The sequence below is a fragment of the Coturnix japonica genome, chromosome Z (genome assembly GCF_054131305.1).
Source record: "Coturnix japonica strain WE chromosome Z, WE-NBRP24, whole genome shotgun sequence".
Classification (NCBI taxonomy): domain Eukaryota; kingdom Metazoa; phylum Chordata; class Aves; order Galliformes; family Phasianidae; genus Coturnix; species Coturnix japonica.
This window is the reverse complement of record NC_140702.1, coordinates 73,770,697-73,790,983: the sequence shown is the minus strand read 5'-3', so window position 1 is coordinate 73,790,983 and position 20,287 is coordinate 73,770,697. Positions and strand designations below refer to the sequence as shown.

At 42.2% G+C, this 20,287-nt stretch overlaps 1 protein-coding gene across 16 annotated transcripts in view; it reads left to right on the top strand.

Annotated features, from left to right (window-relative positions):
• ZNF532 (zinc finger protein 532) overlaps positions 1–19,964 on the top strand; it is a 37,214-nt gene extending 17,250 nt beyond the window's left edge. For 11 of the 16 annotated variants that reach the window (XM_015848176.3, XM_015848167.3, XM_015848166.3 and 8 more), the window contains 7 exons: positions 2,915–3,096; positions 5,884–6,060; positions 9,408–9,570; positions 12,456–12,734; positions 17,108–17,220; positions 17,669–17,816; positions 18,063–19,964. In XM_015848176.3, coding sequence (XP_015703662.2) covers positions 2,915–3,096; positions 5,884–6,060; positions 9,408–9,570; positions 12,456–12,734; positions 17,108–17,220; positions 17,669–17,816; positions 18,063–18,557 — 1,557 coding nt within the window. In that variant the 3' untranslated portion in view covers positions 18,558–19,964. Of the gene's footprint in view, positions 1–2,844; positions 2,890–2,914; positions 3,097–5,188; positions 5,229–5,883; positions 6,061–9,407; positions 9,571–12,455; positions 12,735–17,107; positions 17,221–17,668; positions 17,817–18,062 lie in introns of those variants that run through there. The other 5 variants (XR_014939520.1, XM_015848178.3, XR_014939521.1 and 2 more) reach the window with 5 other exon arrangements.
• The last annotated feature ends 323 nt before the right edge of the window (positions 19,965–20,287 follow it).

Below are 20,287 nucleotides of genomic sequence, written 5' to 3'. Positions count from 1 at the left end.
GTATAGCTCATTTGTCTCCATACTCATAGTTCCCGTCTATCTTTATTTTCCACCTCCACAATTTTTTCTTCTAACTCCTCTTTTAAATTTTTTTTTTAATTTTTTTTCTGAAACTTTGACTTCAGAGGCAGGCAGGTGATGGTTTTCAGAAACTCTGTTTTGTTTTGGTGTGGGTTGGAATGAAAGAACTGGAATTTAATGCCACCTTAAGCCCAGAATAAAAAATGGTAAGCAAAAGTGAATTTCAGAATTTCACAGTAGATTCTTCTGCTGTAATCAGTTTCAATTAAAAATGCTACCGTGCTTTTCAAACTATCAAACCAGCAGCCCTAACAAAAAGCACTGCTGGCATTTCGTGTTGGTCTCAGATTCATCTGGCAGATGAATCTCGTAGACTGCTTGTTGTAGAATCAGAATGTGGGATACCCTCACTTAGGGGTGGAGCGTTGTATGGATGTGAAATAGCGTAGCATTCAGGTTTCTTTTTGTAGTGTTTTGGAAGGACTGTCATGTATATGACAAAAGGTTCATTTTAGGGATGGCTCTGGATCTGAGTAAATGCAGCAAACACTCATTAAGCCAAAGCTACTGAGGCTTTGGCCATCTGTGAGCCTGAGCTCACAGGCAAAGTTGGTGTCCCATGGCAGTTCTGTGGGTCAGTGGCTCAGACTGTGCCAGTTGCTCAGCTGAGGACAAACACTGGCATTTCAGTGGATATCTGTCGGTGTTTGAGCACAGTTTCAGCCTTCCTGTGTTGTAGAAGTTCTAATCAGAGCGATAATGCAAAATGGCTGCAGGTCAAACATCTCAGACAAAGCTTTACACAAGGATATCTACCAGTTCTTTAGCCTGGTAGCAATGCTGATATCCAGCCTGGGTTTGGAGAACAGTAGGTTTTCTTTGGTTAACTTCTTCTGTTTCAGGGTTTTGCATTTTGCCATCTATCTTTCATCAGGACATTTGAGAACTGTGTTTGGTTGCAGGCTGTTCAGACACACAGTGCAGTGACCAGAGAGCAAACATTAAACTGAGCCATGTGAAAGAACACATCTGCTTCAGAGTGTGTGACCTGCAGATATTTCGTGTTAGCATTTCTCCCCAAAATTGATGTTTAAAAAATAATGTACAACTGCTTGTATGCAGCCTCAAAAAGGCATTTAGATGGAAAAAAAAGGAAAAAAAAGAAGAGTTTGCAGGTGCCAGTACAAGAATCCTCTTGTTCTTAGAACATCAGTGGCATTATCAGTATGTAGGGCAATTAAGAAATTACTTTTAGACCTCAGTATTAAACAGGGTTCTATCTGGGACAAAAAAAAAACCAAACAATTGTACAGGTGTTGTGCTTTAGTCATTGCAGTTAGGATCTGTCTTGTTGATTAAATGAGGGCTTTTTTGTTCTAGCAAAGTTGCCAATACTAATAAGACAGAGCTCCATGAAGCCTGTTTGTAGCACTGTATGATTTCTTCTGTGGCAGTAGCTTTGATTCTGCTGCTGGATGCTCTGACCAATTTTAAGAGACTTAAAGGAGAGGGGCCCAGATTGGAAGAAGGGTGTGAGTGCTGCTGAACCCCAGTGAGTAACTGCTTTAATGTGAGGAGAAGGATTTTCTTAATTATTTGAAGATTTATTTCTCCGTAGGTTAGCAAGTCATTTTTAATACAACCCTGGAAATCTGGTTTTGTCTATGATCTTGCAAAACATACGCATCCATCTGCAAGACTCTTACGGATAACGCTGCTAAAATATGTAAATCCCATGTTCAAAAGCAGCCGTGTCATGTAGGAGTCTTAGTTTTGCTTTCAGATCTTCCTAAGTCACTGATGAAGTTCGTAATTCCCCAATCATAAGAAGTAATGATTTAAAACTCCTTACAGAGAGTAAGGTCTTAGGAAATGAGGTTAAACTCATTGTTCTGCAAAGGCTTGTGCTGGTATTACTGTTGGAGTCAGTGGAGCAACGTCCGTGATAAAAGTTAAGCTCCGTGCAGACTGTCAGCAGCTGCTTAGAGATCCAGAGATGTATTGCTGTAAGTGGAACCCGTGGTGTTACAGGTTCTGTTCTTTGTGCCCTCCAGGGATGGAAAGCAGCTGTGAGCAGCACTGAACCCTGTTGACAGCTCCACTGCATCGTTTGTGTTTAACCCCAGGAGCGGCACAAAGCACCCAAAGAATTCCAGTGTTTCTGACTTGGAAAATGGTCAGAAAAATTATTTCTGTTTAACAGGATGCCAGAAAAGACTCAGTAGAGGAAGTAACACCCACACTTAGAAAGATGGCCCTTCAAAGACTTAGTAATTGTGTTAAATACTTGTAGTTTTGGATGCACCTTAGGTTGATATTTTGCGGTGCAGATGCTGGAGTTTAGGCTGAGAAATGCATTTTGAAGTTATGTGCAGGCTTTCTGGTGGATAATACCCCATTTATTGGTTCCCAGTAGAATTCACTGGGAGTAGGGATCAAAGAAAATGAGTATGATGTACTTGGTGGGCTTTTTTTCTGCATGTTTTCTTGTTTGATTGGGGTTTTTTTCATCTCCATGGTTGAAACCATTATATTTGTTTCCCAAGCTTCACTTGGGCCCCTTGCACTAGTAAAGTAACCTTGTGAGGCACCTAAATTAAACGTGGGTAAACTATAATACAACTTCTGTGGTCAGTGATGAATTTCCATTCATCAGTGGAGCTTTGTTGTGTCACAGTCTGGCCCAGAATGACAGTATATGTAGTGTCAGCGTGGACTGCTTCGGCCCTGCAAGGTTGGTCAGTAGAGTCTGAATTTAGACCTCACCTGCTTCTTTTGGCTCACATCACAGTCGTAACATTTAACCTTTTATTTATATTACAGTGTTTGACACGAGAAATTCTGTTTAGCTGAACCCAACCTTTTGTTTCATCTATTTTGGTTTATCGTTTAGAAGACATGCAATATCTGCCAGATGCTGCTTCCTAACCAGTGCAGTTTTGCATCACACCAGAGAATTCATCAGCATAAATCTCCATACACGTGTCCTGAATGTGGAGCAATCTGCAGATCTGTCCACTTCCAGACTCATGTCACTAAGAACTGCCTGCATTATACTCGAAGAGTTGGTTTTCGGTCAGTATTATGATTACTTTTGTTGTCAATTTATGTGTAATTTATGCTTTCAAAAGTAATTTTCCATTTTCATAAGCATTGTTTGTAGAATAGAGCTTCGTGAGTTTAAGGTTGTCATGGCAACAATTCTATTAGTACTACAATTTTTTGAGTAAATACTGCATTAGAATTCAGCTTTGTTTTGAGCATCCGCTCTTGTATGTTATTAAATCAGAATATTAGCTAATTTCATCCAGCCATAAAATGTCAGATTCTGGGCTTCACAGTTTCTAAGGTCTAAGAAAATTCAGATGTATTTTCTTAATTTCAGTTTCATAATGGGCTTCTTGATTTTTCTTTCAGAGCATTGAATTTTAGACTGTTCTTTCTGGTAAAATAATCATTTTCTTATTTTCTACCAGAATTTATTGTCAGGCTGTGGGTGGGCATACTGGAACTAGGCAGCTAGACAAAGCTAGAACAGCTTTGTCAAGTCCTTTTTAATCTATTTGCTGTGGGAGGGGAAGATTCCTCCGCTTTACACCACTTGAAGATTACGTTTCTCACCCCAGCAGCCTGCTCTTCTGGTTCCTCATTGTTATACTTCGATTTTCTTTCTGGTCTTTTGTTTTCCTATAACTGCAACTCACTGAGAAAGGCAGGGATCAGAGGCGTTTCATGGAAGTGCTGAGTTTCAAAAGGCTTGAGAGCTGTGTTATCTGGAAAGGTGACCAGCTGGCTGGCAGGCAGCACAGCGAGGGATGGAGCAGCCCACAGTCCTCAGGCATCACCATTCCGTCCTGTCTGACCACAGAAAGGAGAGCTAGAAATCCCGCTGGGCAGGCAGTCTCTGCTCCTCATGGCACCCAGTTCCTTTACTGCAGTGGCCGGGACGTCTTCCACTCAGGAGGGAAGCATTTTGCTTGCATCAGGCCAGCTGCTGCAGCAGTCAGTTCTCAGTCTGAATCCATGCATGGCCTGATACGACTCTCAGCTCAGGTTTCTTTGGATTCCTTTATTCTCATCTCCCAAGCACAGCAGTCCTTTTTATTACGTATTTCTTACGTCTGGCTCCTCCACTCTCCTGCTCTTTCCCCTCACCTGTGTCTCTCAGCATCGTCTTGAGGGACTGCTGGCCTGCACCAGCAGCACCAGGAAATCTGTAAGTCCTTCATGGCGAATCATGACAATGTTACTGAACTTCTCAAGATTTACCGTTAGCATTTCATGTCACGATAAGTCAGAATTTCTTCATTTGAGGACACCAAACAAAAAATGCCCAGGCAAAGAGAAGCGGTATCCAGGAGAGTGTAAGGCCTTCCTTGCAGCCTTGCAGCTGAACATCCCAGCCTTAAGCTGAGTTGCATCCTTGCATGCTGAGAACTAAAGCACTCCAGGAAAGGAAGGTTTGGGCCTTAGGAGCTGCTTTACTATACGACAGCGGATGCTGAGGACTGTTTACACTTTGCATCACTGGAGAATAACAGCCAGACAGCAGGGCAGGGAGGGATGAGATGGGAACCCGCACTGCTGAGGGATGCTGCAGCAGGCAGTGGGGCAGTAGGGACTTGCTGCAAGGAGAGGGCCAGAGAGCAGAGCTGATGGACTAGGAAAGCCATTTACTTCATTCAACACCCAGAAACTGGAGCCCAGATGGATGCAAACTGAACTAGGAGTATTAGAAAGGTGTATCGAGTGCTTAAAAAGGAAAGGGTGATAGTTCATAACATTGAAAGCTGGGATGTTTGAACAGAAAAACAATTATCGAGTGCTTTTATTTATTTATTTATTTTGCTATTTCTTGCTTTATGGCTGTCATTGAAACTGTTGGAAATTTATGTGATGTTTATATAAAAATCGTACTGCTGTGGTAGGTGCAAAAATTACTGTTTTTGCAGTCTTCTGGGTTTAAATTGTAAAGTACTGCAAAGTACTGGTCAGTGAGAAGTGGGTTGGTCTGAGAGGTGGTGATGTCGCTGTTTATTGCAGCATGTCCATGTACATACTGGGTAACACTTAAGTCCACGAGGTGCATGAAAGTCAAAGGTGCCGCTGTGTGTGGGAATGCTCGTGTGCTGATCTTAATCCCCCATTTCTGATGGTTTTGTTTTAGAATAGATGCGGGGAGGTCACAAATTTCCCACATTGCAGAAGTATGTTTTTGAAAACTACTTTCCAATCCGATAACATTGTTCTGATTGCTGAGATTTGGTTTTAGTTGCCCTGACTTTAAATCTACTACTTTTCCTTTAATCCAAGCGTTGATTTAATTACCAATTCAGAAAATCATTACGGTTATGTCTTCATTAAATCTGAGCAAGGGAAATGGGCTTAAATGTTTTGCTTACTGGTTTTCCATTCTGGTGGTAGCGGTGTCCTTTGCACAATCTACTGCATGTGCAAAAAAAAAAAAAAAAAAAAGTGCCATTTATAAAAACTTGACAAATTTGCAGATTAAAATCAGCAGAATATTTCTCCGTTCACCCTCCTGTCTGTGCTGCTGTAATTCCATAAAATGCTCTGAGTTTGTATCTCTTAAGATCTGCAAAGTTAAATTTGGGAATCCTGTTTTTTGTGGTGGGTTTTTTGTTTGGTTGGGTTTTTTTCCTCCTATTTGATATGCAAATCTCTGCTTATGTTGATTCCTACTCTGTCATTTATGCCTTTGAATTGACAGAATAATGTAGTTTTATCTGGTTGTGGATATATGCTTACCTCTCCCACTTGCTTGAAAACCAGTGTTGATTCCGTGTCTTGCAGTACTGCTTTTTGCTAGGCTGAACTGACTCTTCTCCACTCTTTTTGCAGCTGCGTGCATTGCAATGTTGTATACTCTGATGTGGCGGCACTCAAGTCTCACATTCAAGGTTCTCATTGCGAAGTCTTTTACAAATGTCCTATCTGTCCCATGGCATTTAAATCTGCTCCCAGCACACATTCCCATGCCTATACACAACACCCGGGTATCAAGATAGGCGAACCAAAGTAAGCAAAATTAATCTTTTACTGTACTTGCCTGCATTTTAATAACTTGTGGAATTGCATTCTGTCTTGTGCTTACAGCAGAAAGTTCTGTACAGCCAGCAGTTTGTCATCCGTTGGTAACGTGTGATGGTGTTGTGATGTTTTTGTGAGTTTTTAGATAGGAATTTGGCAGAAGTTAACTTTCCATTCACAACAGCAGCAAAAGTTCTTTAAGCACAGCACTACAGGAAGGTAATACAGTAAGAGAGGGGGGAGTTAGGTCGGATGTGAGAGGGAAATTCTTTACCCAAGAGGTGGTGAGACCCCAGCACTGCCCAGAGCTGTGGGTGCCCCATTCCTGGAGGTGCCCAAGACCAGTGGATGGGCCCTGGGCAGTCTGAGCTGTGAGGCAGCCAGCCCACAGCAAGGGTGAGGGTGGGGGAGAGCTTGTATGGTCTTTTCCAACCCAACCATGCTGTGATCCTTCCTTGAACTACAAAAGTAATGCAGAAATCCTGCCGCTGTGTTGCTGATCCTTGGTTTTTTTTTCAGTCTGCTTATATGCATTTTTACTATGAGCTAAGAAAATGTGATTCCAAGGAGAACTTGCTGAGGCTCATCAGCACTTTTGTAGTGGTTTTCACAACATCTGGTGGAAAAGTTCAGATTATTTATTTTTTATCTGTCACTCTTGCAAACAGCAGTCTGGTATGTGGGTTCAGAATGTCGGTTCCTTCAGTGCCAGCAGTGTGTGCTGGTGGGGGGACAGAGCTGCAGGGTTCTTGGGGGCAGGCAGTGCTTTCCTTGGGTTGCACAGTGCTTCGTGCAAGATACAAGCACTGCTTTTTAGCTCTGCTATGGCTGTCACGGCTGTCAAGCCCAAGCTGATAGGTTAGAGTTGCTGGCTGTGCGCCTTGTCCAGAGTTGCCCTCCAGTTCAGAATAAAAACATGCATAGAGCTGTACTGTGTAAGCTTTTTGTGACACGCGGGCTCTCTTTTCTGCATTAAGGCTGAACTGTTTCTGTTCTGCAGCTGGGAAGGTTGCACATCACATCAGTGAGTGCTTTGCAGAAGGCAGCCGGGGGCATAATTAGGAAGTGAGAATCAGATCTCAGTTGTACAGATGTTGAATATTCAGTTGGTGGGAGCTGCAGGTGCAGCACGCCTGAAGTTCAGGCTTTGTGCTGTGCTGACCTCAGCCCTGTGCTTGCAGTCTTCTGCCTTCATCCTCTGCTGCTATGAGCGTGGTGCTGAGAGTGAATACGCTGCTGTGTAACTGCATTCTGTCCCTCTGAGGGGCACAGAGCACAGTGTGAGCACTGCAGAACCTTGTCACAAACAGCAGGCTCAGGGAAGTGGAAGGCAGGTGGGAGAAACAGTGCATTGTGTGTTGTATTAATCGGATTTCACACCTCTTTTCCTCCTGGCCTATGAGAAGGAGATATTTTAATTTTATTTGGCAAAAATAGCCCCAAATTTCTGTGTCTGACACTGAGTTAAGAGAGAAAGTGGTGCTGACATTAAATTAACCAGTTTTATCACGGCGCTGTAGGGCTTTCCCAGTCCCTGCGGTGTCTGGAGTTCCATGCTCCATCATCACAGGTGTCTGTAGGAGTGCTGAGGATGCCCACGTTGATTACTGCCTGACCTTAACAAGGTCTGTCTCACCTACAGACACCTGTAGTTTTCCTCAGGATTAAATAAAGTATTTGTGCTGCTCACTATCAGTTGAAAATGGAAGCTGTTAAGTGAATTGGCTCCTGAGGGTAGTTCTTGGCCAACTGTTCCTAGCAGAAATTCTCATTTACCTGCTGTGTTTTGTGTTGCATTAGAAGAAATGCATCCACTTATGATGAATGTGCCATATTTAAAAAGAAAAAAAAAGGCCCATCTGCAGCAGCTCTCAAATGGTTGAAATGAGATCATTTTAATACGGAGCATTTAATATAGAGCAGCAAATGGCTTTCAGCTTTCAGCCCTGGCAGCTCTCTCCTGCAGCACACCTGAGGTGCTTTTATGTGCAACCAAAGATTATGCTTGGTTTTAATTTTTCAATGGACCAAGAGCAGCATTCAGGTGTTTTCCAGGGTTGATCTCTTTTTGAATACTGAATTGAACTCTTGTTTATGAAGGCAGACGATGAATGTATACTGCAGTCCTGGTAGTACTCCCCTGTGAGCAGTAAAAGCGCTGCTCTTAATATGGAAAAGGAGGTGTGTGAGGTGAAATAGTGTTTTAGAGATCTGTCCTTCTCCCTACATCTTAACATCAAGGAGCATTCCCTATTTCTGGCAAGCTCTTTAACGCCTTTCTTACAGGACTTATCCAAGCAATCAGTGTTTTTCATTATTTCCAGTATCACTGAATGGGTGGGACCTGTTCTTGTCATCTCAGAGCACTGTGCAGAGCGGTCTTTTGAGCTCTTTCAGACAGCGTGCTGTTGGAGAAAACTGCCTGGAGGGAAATAGGAAGGACTTTGGGTAGTTTATGTGGTTAACAAGAAAATGCAGCGTGCTGATAAGGTCTGTGGTTGGTGTTTTTTATGGGAAAGTCATTCTCTAGGATGAAGATTGATGTCAGGCTGGTGGGGCTGGGGAGGCTGCAGCCATCCTTGAGCTCAGCTCCTGCTCCTGGCTTTCTCTTACTTTATCTGCAGTTTCTTGGATGGCCAGTGGGTGATGTTTCTTTCTCACCTGCCCACCTGTGGCAAATGTCCATGTTACTTTTCTTTCATTCATTTTCTAAATCAAAGACTGATGTAGCTTGAGAGAGGAAGCTGCAGTTCTGGTGGTGTCTGCATTGCGTTCATAGATGGGTTCTTAATGGCTTGTAATGGCAAACCAGGGAACTGTCACCCTGGGAGGTTTCAGTTTCAGAGCATTAATGGGTTCCAGACCTGGTGTTCAGGAGGCTCAAAGCCGTACACACTGGTAAAAATGAGTCTGTCTTGGGGTACATTACTGGTTATGGTCATACGAGTGACTCCCTGAAAACACATTGCTTTTGCAGTCTGAAAGAGGTACACTCTTTGTCCTACAGTTATTGCATGATTTCAGGAACTGACAATGTTTTACTTTCAGAGTATCATAAGCAGAAGTTGATGCTACGTATGTAACTGGCATATGCTGCTGTTTTCTGGCTTAATGGTTTTTAATTTCTTTCCATTTCTCTTCCTTTTCTGCTGCTGCTTTATTTTGACTTTGGAGGTTGTTTTGAATTAGTTGCAACTTTCCTTTGTTCGGGTCGTGTGAAATGATTGCTTAAACGTGTCAGATCTTGTCTCTGCTGAGAAAAAAAAGTTAACGTTATGATTCTTGCGGGTAGATGATCAACATGACTGACACTGTTTATTGTACTTCTGTTTTAGAATAATATATAAATGCTCTATGTGTGACACTGTGTTTACTCTACAACCTTTGCTCTATCGCCACTTTGATCAGCACATTGAAAACCAGAAGGTGTCTGTTTTCAAGTGTCCAGACTGTTCTCTTCTGTATGCACAGAAACAGCTTATGATGGATCATATCAAGGTGTGTAGGCATCTCTTGTTTTATTCTTAGATACTGTTTGTCATGCAATATGTCATTTGGGAAAATACTGTTGAAAGGCTCACAATTCAAGAAGGCTGCTGGAAGAAATGTTAGCGGTTCCAAAAGAGGTAATCTGTGAGCAACAATCACAAATGCTAAAGTCATACATTTTGTATAACCTCCAACAGCTGCACTGTAACCACTTACTGAGTTATTCTGTATTGGGTGTTGGCTCTGATATTGCAGGAGTTTCTCAGTGTGTTGCATACATTATGTAATCAAAATTATAATGGGGTCAGTGAGGTAAGCTTGCCCAATCCTAGCAACTCTTGAGCCTTTATTTAGAGTGTTGAAGAGTTATTCCAGTTGTGAGGAGCTGAGAATGCTGATTATGTGACCAAATCAAGTCTGTGATGTTCAGAACTCGCTGGTGGGAGCCAATGTGTTGCTTGAATAGGTACAAAATGTGTGTGTGCATGCTTGCACGCACATTCACAGACACACATGAACGCTTTCAGGAAGAGAAAAGAAACTGGAAGTGGAATTTCTCATCAGTATCCCTGTAACTGCATGAATGAATTTACTTGAGATTTACTGTCATCCTTCAAATCATGTTACTGAGCATCAGCAGCCCCTGGCTCTAACCTGCTGGCTGTACATTATAAATACACTGTTGGCAGTACCTTGTTAGCAGGATCTGGTGCCTGGTAACTATTATTTAAATAGTAAAATTTTATTTTTATTAAACAGTGAAAAGTAAGACATCTTTCTTGTCCACTGAAGCCATCACTTTGTGTTTTAGCCTCAACTGTGGTACGTTTAACCACCAGAAATCACTGAATTTGTGAAGAAAACAACATCAGAAGTCTTGCAGAGATAGTTGTCCTTAAAGCCAGTTTTAAATTGATTTGGAGATAGGGAAGGGCTGATCCGAGGTGTTCAGGAGTACAGTGGCAGTGTGCTGTCTTTGATTCTGAGCCAGTTTGTGTTTACAGTAAGAACTGCCTTTAACCTATGCCAGAAAAGTACCATTACATCTGCACATACCTTCTTCTAAACCACTATGTTAGAGCATGATCTGACCGCAGTTGGAGCCAGGAGCTGCTCTTGTGGGCTGGGGCTGCTCAGCACCTCGCTGTAAAACTACTCTTTCACTTTGGATTTGGGTGCTTGTAACTCTTCTGGGTACAGTTTTCCATGCCATAATTTGTACTGATGAACATGTTTCATTATAAATGATCCAGGCCTTTTTGAGAACAAGTCTAGAACATAGGAACATGGGCATTCAGTGACAGTATTACTGCCTGTATTCAGAGTCCCTCATGCTTTCACATTCAGGAAGTGTGTATAGTAGTAGGAGCAGAAGCCGAGAAGGGTTAGTTGGACTTAATGAGGAAAGAAGAAGGAAGAAGCATAGTACAGATAAAAGCAGAATAAAACACAGAGAAGGGAAGGCTGCTGGGCAGGGGCAGAGCTCAGCCCAGCTGCATTTGGTATGGTTAGACATAAACCAGTAAGGCAGAGACCATGTGCATGAAAATAGAATGGGAAAGGAGAGAAAGAAAGAAAACCAATCTGGGGTAATTCCTGCTGCTGAGGATGTGTCTTGTTGGCAAAATGTGTATTGTGTTTTCCTCTGATGGCTCAGGAGAAGAAAATGTCTGACAGCTGAGAGGAGGGAGCAGGGGTCTGGGCTGGAGGTGTAACGTGCTCAGTTCTGCTGATGCTGTATGCAAAAATGACCACTGTTAGGTGTTGTGACTCAGTGTTATGCATTAGTGCTTTTCTTGTTTTGTTTTCTTTAATTAAGAAGTTCATTTTCAGGTATTTCATTTAAAAGTCATAGAAAGCTGAGCACCAGCATCTTACAGTCTCAGGAGTTAGACTGGGATGGAACCTCTAGATCAGTCTTCAGCTGAGTGAAGTTAAATGAATATTTAATGACAGAAGTCCTGAAGCTGCAGGACACTCCTGCCTTCCACCCCACTCTCATCCTCCACATCCTCATGCAATAGGTTACTCCAGGCAACCACTTCTGTACTGCACAGTTTGTCTTTGCTCTCAGCACCTGTCTGTCAGTTCGGTGCTCTTGGCTTTTTAATAACATTTCAGCTTTTTTAAAGTGCTGGCTTTCTTTTCCAAGCAACTATTTGGTAGAAGAATATGTTCTGCAGGTCAGGTTGACATTTGCAGTTGAACCAGCAGGCAGTCCCAAGAGCCACATGATTTACAAAAGAGCTCAGTACAGAAGCATCATACTGGGGGAGCAGATGGGTATTCCTACAGTCTCAGAATCCAGAACATGTTAGTTGCTTTTTGTTTCTGAAGTTTGCCTGTGTGTTTAGGGTAGCCAGACACATCACCCAGGGTAGTTGCATGTAGTGAGACAGAGCTTAGCACAGGCTTAACATAAAATAACAACATACCCTAAAAAACATAGTTGCCTGATCTTTCTAGAGTTGCCTTTTCTTGTCTTATTTACTGATGCTCTAAAGCAAAACTTGTCAGTAAAAACCCTGCCTTCTTGGAAATCTCTCTTTAGACACCATAGTTTGAAACAAGGATGTTAATTAACTACCCTGGGTAAGTAAAGCAAGAGACTGAATGTACTAATGTACTCCTTGAGCCCTTCATTCTCCTTGTTCTACAGCAGCTTAACCTTCACAGTCTCACCTTTTGGTGAACTGCTCTGTAGTGTTGCTGGCTAGTTTCTGCTCGTGCTACACGTTACCTTTATGTAGTCATCGTATTTTAAGTTAGGAATGTGATCTGATAGCAGTATGACAAAGAACTAGATAAACAGTTTGGATTCAGAGGATATTTTGTCAGTACAGTTGTATAAGCCTGTGTTAATTGCTTACCTTTCTGAATTTATTTTATTGTAGTCCATGCATGGAACTTTGAAAAGTGTTGAAGGGCCACCAAACCTGGGGATAAATTTACCTCTGAGTACGAAACCCACAAATCAGAACTCAGCCAGCCACAACAAGGAGGACACAAAGTCCATCAACGGGACAGAAAAGTTAGAGAAGAAATCTGCTTCTCCTTTGAAGAAAGGAGAGCCCAAGAGAGTCAGCAGTCGTGGCTGGACGTGTTGGGACTGCGATAGGTTCTTCACACAGAGAGACGTTTACATCTCCCACATGAGGAAAGAACATGGAAAGGTAAATGAATATTTAATTATAAAAGTGTGACTTAAGCCTAAAATATGAGGTTATGATGTTGGGTTTGGGGGATTTGTTTGCTTATTTTTAATGCAGTTGTTACTCTTTTGCAGATAACTGAGTTCCATCATTACTCTTCTTTGTTCTTATGTGTATTTCATCTGTCTCTCTTTTGCTGATTATTTCTTGGCAGTTTCTTATAGCTCTTTTTGAGAAAACCCAGACACTCTTAGTTAATTGTGGACTTGTTCATCCATTACCAGAATTTCTTCAGGGTGGAAAGAATGAAAGATATTCCAGTATTTCTTCCAAGTTATCTCCTGTGGTCCAGGTTCTTACTTTTTCCTGTGTGCCTTCACCATCCCCAGTCCTCAATAGCTGCTAAGATCAGAGAATGGAATCTCATTTTATTGGTCCAGCGAGCACCAGTCCACATTTCATTTTAAAGGTATACTCGCTGCAAGGTGAAGTATTGCTCTGCTCCTTCACTTGCAGGTTCAGTCAACAAAGCAGCTGAGTTAACAAGGTAAAGTTTTTACCGCAAGCAGCGAGATGTGAGATAATGTACTCTTAAGTTCATTGAAAGTGAAACGTGGAAATGCTGTGTTCTCGGGTCAGCAGAAAGACAGCTGGGTGTCCTTGCTGCATCCCAGAGCTTTTCCAATTAAATGAACAGGACCGACAGGTGGGCAGTAGTGAAACTGAACAGTTTCCCTCTGCTACTGCTTGCAGGGAAGGGAGTGATGAAATCGACTTTTAAAATATAGCTAAGGAGGAAATGAGTAGTGATAAAGACAACATGCAGCTGACTCAAACTCCTCCATTCAGCCTCATCTCTTCTCCATATAGGTGGAGGGAGATTGATATAGTTAAGACCTAAAATATACTAGCTCCGTATCCTTGTGAACAGAACCTTTTAATCAGCTGCTGGATAAGCATTTGTCTTTTAGCAAAGGTGGCATCTTGCAAAACATCAGATGTGCTTGAAACAGTGGTGGGTCTTATAAAACCAAAACGGAATTAAATTATGCAAGGAAAATCTGTGTATTTTTCCAAAATTTGGGGGTTATCTCTCTTGAGCCAGGTAAGGAGCAAAAACAGCATTTCAAGGTTGAGCAGAGGAATGTTGTCATAGAGAGGCTTTAAAAGGCAAGTAATTATTTGTAGGAGTTGGTTAGAATGAAGACATTCAGCATAGAAAAGTAGAGTCTCTTCAGGTTTTGAGGTGTGCTTTTAGTGTTTTCATGAGCCATTGACCTGAAGGCTCCCAAATAGAACTCTCCCTCAGCTGTTTTTCTGGAGAGGGGTAAGCAGGAGGTTTCTCATAAGAGAGTCTGAAATGCTCAATTTGCAACCCTGTTGTAAACTTAAACATTACTTGACATCCAACTGAGGCACCTGATGACAGATAAATACATAGATGATGTTCACAAACATTTGTACAGCCCGATAAAAACAGGTGTGATGGAGCAGCCCAGGGCAGCACGATCTTGATTCATAGGATTACATTTTCTTTCACCTGGTTCTCCTTTGCAGCCTGAAGGTCAGACAGCTCCATTTGGTTTCTCCTCATGCTTTAGGAGCGCAATTTTGCATTTCCTCTCCTGAAGTCATGGAGGAATTAGTGTGAATTGCTTTGGTTTCAGGCCCAGCAGATCTGTCTGTGACACTTCTGCTATGAAGTGCTTGTAAGGAAACTCCATGCAATGTGCTGCTGTCCCTGCAGTGTGACAGTGTGACTTATTTCTGATCATACTCGTACAATCACAGTTCAGTTTTCTCTTGAAATAGGTCTCTCCAGGAGCATGTAAAATATTGGTCAGTCCTGCTTTTCCAGTTAGTGCCAGTATTAACTCATCAGTGCCTTTACTGGCAAACATAAGTATCTGCAGGGCCAGATATGCTTAGATATTAACACTAATGCAGTTCTTAAAACCAGAGCTCAGTAATGCAGACTCCCCATGACACTGTTGCTTGAGAATGGGATGGAAAATCACATCCAATGTAATGAAACCCACATCCAAGTGGCAGAAGGCACGTAAGATAAGGTTAGCACCATATTGATAATGCTTTCTGGTAATAACGTTAAATATATATCTTCCTCCCTCTCATCTTTAATGACAATGTGCTTGTAACCTCAGGAACAACCCTTGTTGTGGAATACCAGATAATTACTGCACTCAAACACTGGCCTGGAGGGCCAATTCGTTGCTTATATTTATTTACTTATATTTTATCCCTATTAAGTGGCTCTTCGAGAAATGGGAGGCAGATGTAGACTGAAGTGAATAGATACCACTTTCAGAGATGGGTGATAAGGGCAGTTTGCCACTCTTCTTCCAAGCCTCTTGAAACTCATTGATTTTAGCGTTCTGAATGGTTGTATTGAAAACATAATCTGTTACAGATGCATTTTGTTTTAGGGACACTAGAAATGGTCATAAGATGAAGGAATATGTGAAGTGGGTCTAATTAATAATGGCATTAATTCATAGTCCACTTTTCTTAGGAATGCTAGGTAAGGATTATTTGCTCTAAAATCACCTGTGTGGAATGTGCGTTATAAACTTTAATTAAGCAATTTACGGAATGCATTGTCAGGTAAGGTACTTGAAGGTAATTAGTTTCAGACTCTTAATTGCTGCTGTATGTTCACAGTGAAGGTGTGAAGCTGTAACCCCCGTTTAGCTGATCCTGGACCAAATTATTCAGACAAAGGAGAAATACAGCCACGTGTGTTCTCTTTGGGCTGATTCCTGACAGAATTGGGAAGAAATGGCAGGTACATACATCCTCCTCCTGAGCTGGCTGAAGGGTAGCCAGATACTGGAAGGTTTGTAGCCACTGTGGTCTGGTTCTACCTAAATGCTGTTTCTGAATAAGAAAAGTGGTTATGCCAGACAAAGAGTGGTACTAACACAGCTGTGCAGCTCCTGCCTTGAAGCTGAATGTGGTGTATCTCAGCCCGGTTCACATATGCTGAGCTTCCTATGACTTCTCCATCAGTGCCTTTCCAAGAAAGGGCAGATGTTTTCTAAGCAGGAGCTGCTTTGCCATTTCCAGCTGGCAGTGCAACTAATACAACATCCTCTTGTTCCTGTAGCTAAGGACAAGACGCTGTGCAACAGCTCCCGCAGCACCTGATTACAGAATAATTGACCCACAGGAAAGCTGCATCATAAGGATCATCAGTTAGGTTTCTTTATGTGTCAAGGACAGTTTTTTTTCTAAGTTAATGGGACTGCACTTCAGTTCCACTGAATTCCAGAGGAAGCTGGTATCATGTCTGGTCTCTTCCTTTGCTTTGTGCTAGCAAATTAGCAAGTGTCAAGGTTCATTTAAATTAACTGTTTTGTTTCATGGAGCAGCCTGATGATCTGACCTGCTCTGTGCGTTGTACTAGACAGTGTGTCAGAGCTCTACCAGCACGTGGGAGCTGGAGCAGTTGCTACAGCACCATCAACTTTGTTGGTCTTGCTGCCCACCTGAAATCTGGTTTATTTGCCTGTTGTGTTTAAAATACTAAATACTTTTTTCAGCTATCCCCAAAATTAGTTGCTTCTTCTTTTTTTTTTTTTTTTTTTTTTTTAATTGGCCTTTAAACATGAGAAGAAATTAATCTGTGTTGAGGAATGTGGTGCCTCTAAGGGCATTATGTAAAGAACTATCCCTAGTATGATAGCGTATCTTGATTCCCAGTGGGATTCCTCCCATTGGCATCAGCAACCTTTCAGAAACCCTTTTCTTTCCTTCCCCTGCATTCCCTGTGATATTGGTCTTGTTAGCAAAAGGTCTCTCATCTCCATCAACACTTCAATGTGACTTGAGCCATACATTGTTTAGGATTGAGAATTGTTTTATTATTATTACTAGCTGGACTGATCTAGATAGCTGGACATTTCCTTGTGACTTTCCTGAGCCTTGTTGGCACATGCAGTATTCATGATGCTTTGCTTTGGTCCTTATCACCCCTCATCTTGTGGGTGATGGGTAACCTCTTGCTCAGCAGCTTCAGAACTTAATAGGCAGTGGGAAAGGAAAGGTGACTTTATGGTGAAAGCACATCTCTGCTCATTGTGCCGTTGCCAATCCAGAGATCACCTCCAATCTCCGTTGCCTCTTTAATGGAAGAGTTTCACTTTACCTTGCAGTCTGTGGTTTCTGTTTGAAGTCTCTGGTAGTGTGTGCTGGCCACACTACTTTGAAAGAGGTGTAGTTCCTGAAGTGCTGCTGTAGGAATGGTGTGTGCTTGCAATAAGTGACAGATACAGGTAAGTACATTTCTTTCCTGTTATTGAAGGTTTTGGCACACGGACTACTTTCACTGAGCTTTTTTAAAGGAAATTAATGTGTTTGTCTTCCTTCTTTTAAAGCAAATGAAGAAACACCCTTGTCGACAGTGCGACAAATCTTTCAGTTCATCCCATAGTTTATGTCGTCACAACCGTATCAAGCACAAAGGCATTAGGAAGGTTTATACGTGCTCGTAAGTACGGCTTCTGTTTTATTTTTCAGAGGTAGGGACCGAGTATGAACCAGCAACAAACACTATGAATTTAATTTCTCCATAACATCTCCAGGTGCTGAGGTTAGACTAACCCAACCTAACCTCAGTCTCATGGGCTAGCTCCGTGGCGAGCTTTGTTGTGGGTCCCAGTACCTAATGTTTGGGTTATTGTCTTTGGAGAACTTTTCTCTCATCAGCTGTGAAAGAGCAAGGAGGTGCTCAGACATTTGTAGCTTTGTTTTTAATTGGTTTCCCCTTCTGATAATGGTTGGGAAATTGATTGGAAGAGTGCTGTCTTCACTATTATTGTTAGTAGATTGAACTTGGCTGCGCTTATTTGCCAGCTCTGTTCGCATTGTTCAGAGCAGCACATCTCTTTCTGAGCATGACATTTGGACCTCTGCACGCTTGCTCTGTGTTTATACAGGCACTGCCCAGACTCGAGACGTACCTTTACCAAACGACTGATGCTGGAGAAACATATTCAGTTGATGCATGGCATTAAAGACCCCGATGTCAAAGAAATGACTGAATCGACTAATATGGAGGAAAGGGAAGTAAAAGAAGATGCAAAGGTAATCACTTAGAAGATTCATTCAGTCACTGAGTTTTTGTGGGGGTACATTCAGGATCTTTTCACAGATATTTCTATTCCCATAAAGTTCTGCTTTTCAAAGCTTTGGCAACTAAGTCCTCTCATAGCAGTAGGGGAGCTGCAGGGTGAGCTTATCCCACATGCCCAGCCTTGAGCTAGTTTGACCAACCACTGCAGTCACTGCTGTATTTATGCTTACAAAAGTACTATTTACAACTCTTTTTAGGTTCCTAGCCCAAAGCGTAAATTGGAAGAACCTGTCCTGGAATTCAGGCCTCCTCGAGGTGCAATCACGCAGCCACTGAAGAAGCTAAAAATCAATGTTTTTAAGGTTCACAAGTGCGCTGTCTGCGGCTTCACAACAGAAAATCTCCTCCAGTTTCACGAACATATTCCTCAGCATAAATCTGACGGCTCTTCGTACCAGTGCAGGGAGTGTGGACTCTGCTACACATCTCACGTGTCTCTCTCCAGGCACCTCTTCATCGTACACAAGCTGAAGGAGCCGCAGCCAGTATCAAAGCAGAATGGGTCTGGGGAGGATAATCAGCAAGAGAACAAACCCAACCACGAGGATGAACCGACCGACAGCGCGGTGTCAGACAGGAGATGCAAAGTGTGTGCAAAGACTTTTGAAACTGAAGCGGCCTTAAATACTCACATGAGAACACACGGCATGGCCTTCATCAAGTCAAAAAGGATGAGCTCGGCCGAGAAGTGATCAGATCGTTGGGACACGGAAATCTCTCTCCACATTGGAATACTAGTGACGTTTTTGTTACAGAAAGTTCAAGGTATAATAGTGTTAACAGTACTGTTCAGGCTGTTGCAATATATTCTGCATAACGATGTCCTCCTTCCTCCCCCCCACCTCATTGTCTATACCCTGGAAACCATTGAAGCAGTATTTGAGTTGAAAAGAGTTTGTATATATTTAAACTAATAACTTTTATACTCTTTGTTACGTGTTTGTATCGGTATCTAGTGGACATTTTTGTTGTTTTGTTTCTGTTTTGTTTTGTTTTTATTGTAGTTAGTTTCTCTAAAAACAGAGTTCTTAATGCTGGCTGGTGCAGTTTCCTGGGGTCTCTTAAACTGTTTCTTATGCGAGTGCTTCTGATGGACATTTAGCAAATGGAAGCACAGCAGAAGGCAGCGCCTGGAGGGAAAAAGAAGCAAGGAAGCGTTGGGGATATGCCACATCCTGCAGGACTCTGGATGGTTCTGCTTGTGGCAGTAAGCTTTCGGACTTTCTCTCCAAAACAAGTATCCCTGCACGTGTAAAGTGCAGTGATGGTTGAGGTGCTGATACCAGGGTGCAGACACCCCAGGGTGAGCATGTACTTCTGACAAGTGTAATTGCACAAGTACATATATATATATATATACATATATGTATCATGAAGTAATGTGTAGCCATCAAGTGCTTGTGGTCAAAGCTCCGATAGTTGTAACGAGGCTGGGCTGCTCTGATTTAAACAAGTAAGATGTAATTAGAGGCATAAATGTATCATCACAACGTTTTGGGGATGTTTTTGTCATATAATTTATTAAACATACAGAAACGATTACACAGCATTAAGTATTTTCCTTTATCTCTGGTTATCAAAAGAAAATATCCAACCCTTGGTGATGGGGTTGGCGTTTCCCAGCTCTGTTTGCTAACGCCAAGAGTTCTGGTGCTCAGTGTTCAGCCACAGCCGTCGGGGGAGCAAACACACCACACCAGCCCAGGTGGGTACGACTGGCACTTCACCTTTAGCACAGACCTCACGGAGCTTCAGAGTGCGTCCAGCATCACTGGTGAGCTTTGACCAGGTACAGAAAGGTACCGCGCTGCCCCTTTCACATGTAGTTCTCTGTGAGAGTTATATTTGTGTTTTCTTTTTGCATTTTCTACCTTGTATGTAATCCCTAGAAAACCTTTTTTGTACTTTTTTTCTTTTTAAGGAAAAAAAAAAACCCACAAACAAATCCTGTACATATAGATAGCTGCATGATATATGGTAGTAATTGTTCGGTTCCTTAAAAGTCTTGCTGCTGTCAGATGTTAGTATACACTACGTCCATTACGACTGTATTAAACGCATTTCGTATGTAAATAAATGTGGAGCATTTTGCCCCAAAATATTTGTGAGATTCTGTTATTTATCGTTAAATTTTAGCAACTTTAAAGATGGAAGTGTTTGGGGAAAAAAAACAAAACACAGATTCTTCTCACCCTTCTTAATCACTCTGGAAGTTGTGTATTGATACATGAATTCTGCTCTGTCTCTTCACCCTCATTCATACTAACTTGGTTCATTGGTAAATGCTTCCTATCCCGTTGCTATTACTCATACATGAGTGGTTGTGAGGTGCTCCTCCATCCCAGCATCACCCCGGCCACCACTGCCCTCCTCATTGAGTGTATACCTCCGACACTTGTTTGTTGATGTGCACTGTCAACTG